Source organism: Gymnoscopelus microlampas, assembly GCF_963454915.1.
Source record: "Gymnoscopelus microlampas genome assembly, chromosome: 6".
NCBI lineage: Eukaryota > Metazoa > Chordata > Actinopteri > Myctophiformes > Myctophidae > Gymnoscopelus > Gymnoscopelus microlampas.
In genome coordinates this window covers 29,506,736-29,515,508 of record NC_139943.1, presented here as the reverse complement: position 1 = coordinate 29,515,508, position 8,773 = coordinate 29,506,736, and the positions used below count along the sequence as shown (strand labels likewise).

At 41.7% G+C, this 8,773-nt stretch overlaps 1 protein-coding gene across 3 annotated transcripts in view; it reads right to left on the bottom strand.

Annotated features, from left to right (window-relative positions):
* Positions 1–231: 231 nt before the first annotated feature.
* Positions 232–8,773, bottom strand: part of cpt1ab (carnitine palmitoyltransferase 1Ab (liver)) — a 39,084-nt gene continuing 30,542 nt past the window's right edge. For all 3 annotated transcript variants that reach the window (XM_084060132.1, XM_084060133.1, XM_084060134.1), the window contains 4 exons: positions 7,948–8,100; positions 5,402–5,515; positions 4,608–4,700; positions 232–3,768 (listed from right to left, as the gene is read on the bottom strand). In XM_084060132.1, coding sequence (XP_083916258.1) covers positions 3,682–3,768; positions 4,608–4,700; positions 5,402–5,515; positions 7,948–8,100 — 447 coding nt within the window. In that variant the 3' untranslated portion in view covers positions 232–3,681. The remainder of the gene's footprint in view (positions 3,769–4,607; positions 4,701–5,401; positions 5,516–7,947; positions 8,101–8,773) is intronic.

Here is an 8,773-nt window from a genome sequence, read left to right as displayed (position 1 = left end):
GTAGGAGTAATAGGCCTATAAAAAAAACATTATTTAGTAAAAATTGGCCACCTGGTGGCACTATAACAGGCCGATTTGAAAAATGTGGGGCAAGGGTTCTTTCTTGGCCTCTTGGGAGTGTGTGTGTGTGCAAAGTTTCACACAGTTATGAAGCAAATATTGCAGCTTTAAGAAATGCATACATTGAAAAAAAAAGAGAATATAAGATACAGTAATAAGGCAACCAGCTCATTGATCTTGTCTGACATTCACTTTTATTGTGTTAAATCTGGTTTTGGTTTATCAGCTGCTTGTCTTGTTTTCTGTTTAAACATCTTTTAAATTAAAAGGCAAACATTACACCATCATCGTCATCATCATCATGTTGAAAACCATGCAGCAGCATTTAAACATGAGGTCTACTGAGATAGTCATACTACGTGTTCATTGTCAAAGTCTGCAATATCAAAATTAAAAGGAATCATAAAATGTTTTTTTTTGCCTGTTTCACTTTTCTTTCTTTTTTTAAACACTTTTTGAAATTCGGCGCAATTCATGGTAAGCCGCACTCAGCTGGTACATACATACATACGCCATGTCTAGTACAGTTGTGTGAATACAGAGGTTAACAACATGGAGGAAAAATAAATAAATAATGATGGAGACAGAACAACATATACAGAGAACAGAAGTGCATTTCCTATGCATGAGAACTGAAACGTAATCTTAAATCCTATGCATCGCTCACTGTACACCGGGATTGGTCTGGTTTCACACAGACATCGAAATGTTACATGTTGTCTAATACCAGTGGTTCTCAACCCTTTTTCTGGATCAGGGCCCACTTGGAAATCTCAAAAGTCTTTGCGGTTTATTTTTATGATCGGTCAGTCGATTGCGACTGAATCAATGTTACATTATCATTCAAATCTTAAGTGTTTGGGCCAATTATTTGGGAGCCCACTTGCAATATCCTCACGGAGGTTTGAGAACCACTGGTCTAAAAAATACAGAAAGATCCAGGAGAAAAACAGCAACTTCCTGCTGGAGGAAACGTAACAACTGACCGACCAATCAAGCCTTTCATCAGACTAGGCAACGACAATAACTGCAAATTCAGCGATGCTGAAAAAAACAAAAACAAATGCACTCGAAAATGACATCTTGACAGTGAACCCATAAAAGTTTACGAGTTCCCTTTTATGGGTCTGACATAATGCCCGGACCGTCCAGATCGCACTGGTCTGACGGCAAGGCAAAGAAAGCACTATCAAGGCGTCTGGAGTCTGTTAGATTGAGCTTGAAGGACCAGTTTTTTGGAGTGAACAACAGCCTTAGCCACAAGCACAGTGACCCAAACCCCTTCGACACGCCAAATAAATACACTGGCCAATGCTACCGTCAAGTCAAATTCAGCCCATCATACGAATGAAATGAGCCCCGCCTGAAGCGGTGAAAACCGCTCACCGGCGTCACTCACATGGCGTTTTCTATTGCATCTCGAAAAGGTTTATGTACCATTAACACAGGTACACGCCAACTTAAGCTCACGGCTTTCCAATGCTTTCAGCCAGTTAACTCTACGATACTAGGCCAAGTTAATAAAACCTGAGTATGGAAATAACAAAAACAATAACACACACACACACACAAATGATCTGCCTTTATCACTAAGTCATAAAAACATTACTGTAGCAGCTAAAAAGAACAAAAACAAACTGGCTGAACATTGTGAGAGTCAAGAAAGGCAACTGAGATCCATTCTGGACCAAGACTGGACCACGAGGAACGGTCCTCAGGTCTACTGGGTCGCTGTCCAGCCTGCTTTCTAGTCAAGAGTTGTGCTGATCTAGAGTCACTTTACATTAAATATGTACACGAGTAAAGATGATTCTAGATTCTGCTTCCACTCTGCGAGGCTTCACGATTATGCATCAGAAATGTTCTGAGCATGTAGGAAGATGACAACTTATTGAAACGGGGATAGAATCCTGCGTTCTTGGCTGATACCGACAATAAGCCTCCAAACTTACTTACTTACACTCCCGCCCGCAGCAACTTAAAAAGCGTCCGCTTCCATGAAATTTGCATTGGGTCCCGCAGGGCTCTTGCGTGTACTATTGACCATATTCACATGGTGGCCATTTTGAATCAAGGATCAATAGGGTTGTCACTCAATCACTCACACATGTACAAGCAGTGACATTTTGTTCTCCTGTCATGTTGTTCGGGGGTGGGGAACCCCACCTCCCTCTGACATGAGAACAAAATGGCCCATGTGTGAATATGGTCAATAAGATCTACCAGTATGTTGAAATAATTCAACTCCAAGCTCTCATCAAGAAAGGCTCTGTGGGGAGTCAAAATCCAATGACAGGACGGACTAATTTCTGGACAAACTATGTGTCCCCTACCCAGATGTAAATTTCAATCCATTAACCACTGTGAAGCCGAACACACTTTTTTTTTTACTCTTATGTACCTGTACACAAGACGTAACATTTAAGAACCTTGAACATTGAACCTCTTGTGGGCATGTCATTATAGGCGAAATGTTTAAAAACATGTCAAAAACTTTCAAAACAACAATTTTCCAAAATAGCTAAAATAACAGATCTACAAGCTCACAACCCGTTGCGTTGCAATGCGACATGTTGTGAGCTTGAAGATCGACTATTTGTGTTATTTGTCGTGAAACAAAGTATATAGGGCTTACATTGTTAAGTTGAATGATGTCAGACTGCTAAAACTTCAATTGGTCTTAAAAGGAGCACTTCACCCATTTTCAACCTAATCTTCATATAATTGGTCCTTACCATTGTTCATTATAAAATGGCACATTTTACTGCATCTACTCTCCCTGTGTCTCATTGGTGGGCTGTGGACAGCTCAGAAACCTGCCTACCAATGACATCATTGATGGGAAGTTAGCATGCTCAAATAGAAGCCATTGTTCTTGCATAAATAAATTAAAGAGAGAGAAAAAAAACTTTGTGTGTGTGTGTGTGTGTTTGCACCGGTCTGTTTGTTGACAGGCTGGCTTTTCAAGCCACCCAGTAAAAAACATTGAAAACGTGTTTGAAAAGACCAAACCATGCCTACCGATGATGTCACTACTGTAGTAGGCAGGTTTCTGAACTGTCCACGGCACTCGTCTGAGACACAGACCGAATATGGACAGACACGGTGCTGTCTTATAATGAGCATTAGTAAGGACCAATTATAATGAAGATAAGGTTGAAAATGGGTGACGTGGTCCTTCAATAGCTCAGGTCAAAAGGACGTGATCTCAGCCTTGCAGAGCACAAACATGGCACTCAGTCTCTCCTCCCTTTCTGCCCTTCTAGCACATTAGTGGGTTATCAAGGCACCGGTGCTTACAGTCATGCAGAGAAAACATTTTGATCTGTGCACTACCCGTACCGAATCCCCCCTACTAGCCCATAATATATACACACGCACGCACATAAAGCCCTCACAAAAATAAAACAGTGACAGTAATGTGTTAAAAAACACCTCTGTTTTCCTCTTAAATCGTCACCGTCTCTTAAACCATTAATTAACTTAGGAATAAAGCCCAACATTTATGCTTCTCTGTACAAACTTCAGGAGGAATATGCCTTTTTTGTTAAAAGCAATTTCTAATGTTTTTTTTTCCTTTTTCTATACGTGTTTTTTTCTCTTTCTCTCACGGCAGGTCTATCACTTGATGGCTTTGTTGTTGAGCTGGAAGAGATCCAAAATATCCAGCATGGCCTGTTTGATGTTGGCACCAAAACGATGGGAGTCCTGAGACAGAGAGAGAAACATAATTTGAAAGCTGAAACAATGGACTAGAGGGGAAACTGAACTGAATCCATTGGTTCTCAAAGTGGAGTCCGGGGGGTTCCAGGGGGTCCCCAGGAAATTAGTTAATGTAGCATCACAATCATTTTATCCACTTTATCCATTCATACGTTGGCTATTCAAAAATAGCAGCTCTACAAGCTTGTACAGCTGCTTTTTCTTAACATAAATCTTCTCTCCTGGCACAGGTCCGCGGCCAAATACATTATAATTTGGGGGTCCTTGGCACGAAAAAGTTTGAGAACCATTGCTGTACATATCGTTGCTGTCGGGCGCAAACATCGTATGCCCCAATGGATCCAATGTAGTTATTATTTACTCACAAGCTGTTACATACTTTTCATTGGTTCAATATATATAAAACCACACACTTAACCACTTTAAAAATAGCAGAAATAGTAGATCTTCTGTTTTTGCTAAAGCAGGCCTAGGCCATTAATTTACGAAAGAACAGAAAATGATGAAATATGGAGATTGAAGGTTTCTGCCCGACAGCAGCATATGGGAATGGCATGGATCCATTGTGGATCTCTGACTTCATGTCACATATGAGATCACATACGAGAGATCCACTTTTCACAGAGTGAGCTTGTGGCCGATGTATCGAATATAGGGTTACAGTTGTTAAACCGATTTTTATGCTATATGAATTAATTTTGTTGGGGACCCCCTGGAACGCCCTCAAGGACCCCCACTTTGAGAACTACTGTTATACGGCTAGCCTCCTGCAAAACCGTGGCATAAAGAGCAGGCATGAGGGGAAATAAAACAGGTACACTTACAGTTTCTGGGCTCGAGTGCTTGCTGGAGATGTGGAAGTTGATGAGGTTCTCGCCAACAATGATGTAGGAGACACCGTAGCCGTCATCAGCCACCTGGTGGATATGAGGAAGACAGGAAGAGGGTTGGAAGGTTGAGTTGGAGGACAGTGGTGGACAAAGTACCCACGCACCCAAGTTATTGAGTCAAAAGTATAGATTCTCCTTGTCAGTGGCACGCGCGTGCACGCCACCGCCGTACCGGCGAAAGAAAAGCCACCATTACACCACTGCTCCTGGTCAAACATTCCTTTGTGTTAAAGTACACGAGTACATGCATTTAAAAAAAAGAGGACTGTAAACAGATGATGGTTATGATGACGACATGGATTAAAGAAAAATACAATCTCATGACAATGAAACAATGTGAAAGGAGCCCCCCCCCACACACACTAGCGCGGTTGCATAAACAATTAAAACAATATGTAAAAATTATGATGTTTTGGTAATATTGTTCCTGCTGTTCTACAGGTGAAGAAATCACAGATTGAGGCTTTATTTGCTTTTATGAAATATCTGAGACCATGCTCCAAGAAGATGCCTTTGAACATATTGCTAGTTTGACCACTTCAAATGCTCTAATCTTAAAACAATAACCACAAATAGGCTATCTACGCATTGAGAGCTTGTAGATAGACTATTTTCAGTTATTGTTTTCTATAGAATCCAAATGACTGAAATCAGTCATGGCGACTGAGAACTTGAATCCATGTGATGATGATGTGAAGGGACAGGAGGTGTGTTCAGGTAAAACTCACCGGACCGAAGCCGCCTCCAGAGGACACGTAGTTTGGGTACTTGACCAGGTCAAACAGCTCCACCTGCTGCAGAGGAGTCTGACTGGTAGACAGCCTCCACGGCTCTGACAGCACCTACACACACACACACACACACACACACACACACACACACACACACACACACAGGCCTTTAGGCACAGCTTTGAAAACATTTTCATGTCAAGGACCCCCAAATTGATATCATCTCCATATTTTAACTTTTTGTGTCTTTTTCTTAAATGAACGGCCGCCCTACTTGATCATACTACAGTGTCACACAACAGCATCGAAAGTAGCCGATCTACAAGCTCAAAACGCGGTGTGAAGCGATGTGTTTTGAGCGTGTCGATCTTCTTTTTCATTTGAATCCTGAAAAGTAACAGTTCTGTACATTCTGGTTTCCACCCGACAGAGAAGATATGTATTTGGTCATGGACCCCCCATCTTGAATTTTCGGGCCAGGGACCCCCGAAAGATTTGTGTTGTTAAAATCCCCACAATTCTTCCAATTCCGTATGGCTACCCTGGCCTGCAGTTCTAGATGCTGTCCCCTGGAAGGCGCTAGAGCACACTGCACTACAGTGTAACAGTACAGCAGCACAAAAAGGTTTCAGTTATTGTCTCCGCCAGGCCGAAAGGCATGGCGAGAGAGTATGTTTTCCACCCCGTCCGTCCGTCCGTCCGTGTGTCCGTGTGTGTCCGTGTGTCCGTCCGTCCGTCTGTGACCAGCTAATCTCCGCCACCGTTGGCTTGATCGCAGCGCCACTGTGCACACACACTCCCTGGATGCCAATTCAGAACTTCTGCCCCAAATTTTTCACATGGGCCTTTTATAGCGCCACCAGGAGGTCGATTTGTGCAAAACATATTTTTTGACATTACTCCTTCAGATTTTGTCCAAAAATCACGCAAATCGGTACACAGTATCTCTATAGTCATTAAACGAAACGGGTCTTTCAGATTTCTCATATTCCATCCTGATTGGCAAAAAATGTCTTCCAAAGTTTGCAGGAGTGCTTCGTTTTGAACAAAATGCCTCAAATCATGAACACAACATGAAATTTCCGTGAAATTTTGCACGCTCATTCCCATTAAGCCGAGGAAGAACTACCATTTGACATTTTTCAAATAAGCCTCATGGTGGCGCTATAACAGGCCGATTCGTGTTTTTACCTATAATTGCACCGATCTGTGTCAAACTTTGTATGCACACTCCCTAGAGGTCAAGGAAAAACCTTTGCCCTGCCTTTTTCACATCTGCCTTTTATAGCGCCACCAGGAGGCCGACTTATGTAAAACACATTATTTATACAACTCCTTCCAATTTTATCCAAATTTCACGCAAATCGGTACACATGATCTCTATAGTCATGTGATCACGACGGATGTGTTTGATTTTTCATATTCCATACTGATTGGCTAAGATTGACATCTAAAGTTTGCATTATTGGCTTGTTTTGAACAAAATTCCGCAAATCATGAACGCACCGTCCAATTGCGCTCAAACTTTGCACGCACATTCACACTATGTTGAGGAACAAATGCCACCCTTTTAACATTGGCCTGTTATAGCGCCACCAGCAGGTCTAATTTAGCAAAACAAATGTTTTTAACAAAATGCCTCAAATCATGAATTTTTCGAGTTGCAGCTGTTTTGTGTCCCAAAAGTGGTCATAATATTTTCTCCTTCTGTGGACAGGAAAACTATACAAAATATGCACAGAAGGGATGGTCACATTATATTAATTAATTAATTAAGTTAATTAACCGGCAGACACGTTAACAAGCAAAACAAGGACAACCTACAGGTGTTCACAGTTGAGCCGCAAAATGACAAATTTCAATGTCACTTCACATCATTATCTTACATCATCTAGGAAACCTAATGTAGGAAATAGAAATTACTTCAAGTGCAACCAGTCTCATCATTCTATGAGGAACTAGTCCATACCTGGGGATGTGAGCACTCAAGGTATTTGCACACTTTGGGTTATGCACTGTGAGAGAGAGAGAAGTCTTTCTCCGCAGCCGGCTCGTGTCATTTCTCAACTTGAAGATACTTGAAATAATGTACTTTCTGACCTGCGGTGAGATCGCACATAACACGCAGGAATGTCGAAGCAGCAGCGCTTTCCGACGCTCTGCTCCGTTGTATCAATGAATTAACAATGTACACACGCTAACGTTATTAGTGTGTGTGTGTGTGTGTGTGTGTGTGTGTGTGTGTATGCCAAGTGTAGCCAGTGGCTCTCTAGAGAGATCCCATAGCTGCGGGGCTGTAACCATGACGACAGATCTCATAGACCGAGCTCCAAATCTCTGGTGCGCTATTAAACAGCGTAACTTTTGGGGAAGTGAAAGACAGGCTTCCTCTCGGTGTGCATATGCTAATGGTCAATGCCCATGTGCAAGTCGGGATCAATTGCTCAAGCCACCGTAGTTATTGTATGTATATTCCATTTTGTATATATATTCCAGATGAGTAGCAACAGCAGCAGCCAGTATATAGTAGTAGTGTACTGTACCTCCTTCAGGAAGGCAGAGTCCTCTCCCAGGTACTTGGAGATCACGTAGAGGCAAAAGAGGTGGCGGTCGATGCCCATCCCCGTCATGGCCAGACGGTACAAGTTCTGGTGCTTCTCTGCTGCTTCCTTCAGCAGCTTCATGCACTCTTCTTTCTGGAGATTCACACAAAAACACAACAGGTGAGAGAGGATGATGGTGGTGTGATAGCAAAGAGGAAGGTTGTCGTGACTCGTTTGAATCCTCCTCTCCAGCTGTGAAGCCATTCTGCGTTCTACTTCTGCACTATGCTTGGCAATGCCTTTTCACATAAAAACCACGAGAATGAAAAATACAGGAGAAATGACACAAAAGGCGACTGCAACGCAAAATTCTGTCACCTTTAAAATAACAAAATGACGGTTGAGCGGAGAGCTCTCACAAGTTGAGAATATTTTTTTGTCAGCTGACCAATCACATAAATTCTGTCTGTCGTCTCCAGAATGCTGACCCAACCCTCCAACAAGTCTCCAAATTGCCTGGAGTAAGCTTTGAAAAGGGCTTCATCCAGATAGAGCAATTAACACTAAGCTTTACAAAAAAACGAGAACTAACTGAAACTACAATGTGTGCTTACAAAATGTGTTAGTTTTGCAAACAAACTAAAAAGGTTGTAGTCGTTTCATTTTTCATGTTTGGCAATTTTCAAAAAGAAATCTGAACTTTTTGAACGTCATCTGTCAAATACACCGAATTACAATAAAAAACTAATACTAAAACAAATTATACTAAAACTAAGCCACTATACTATCTAAAAAATAAATAAAAAACAAAAATAATAATAATAAT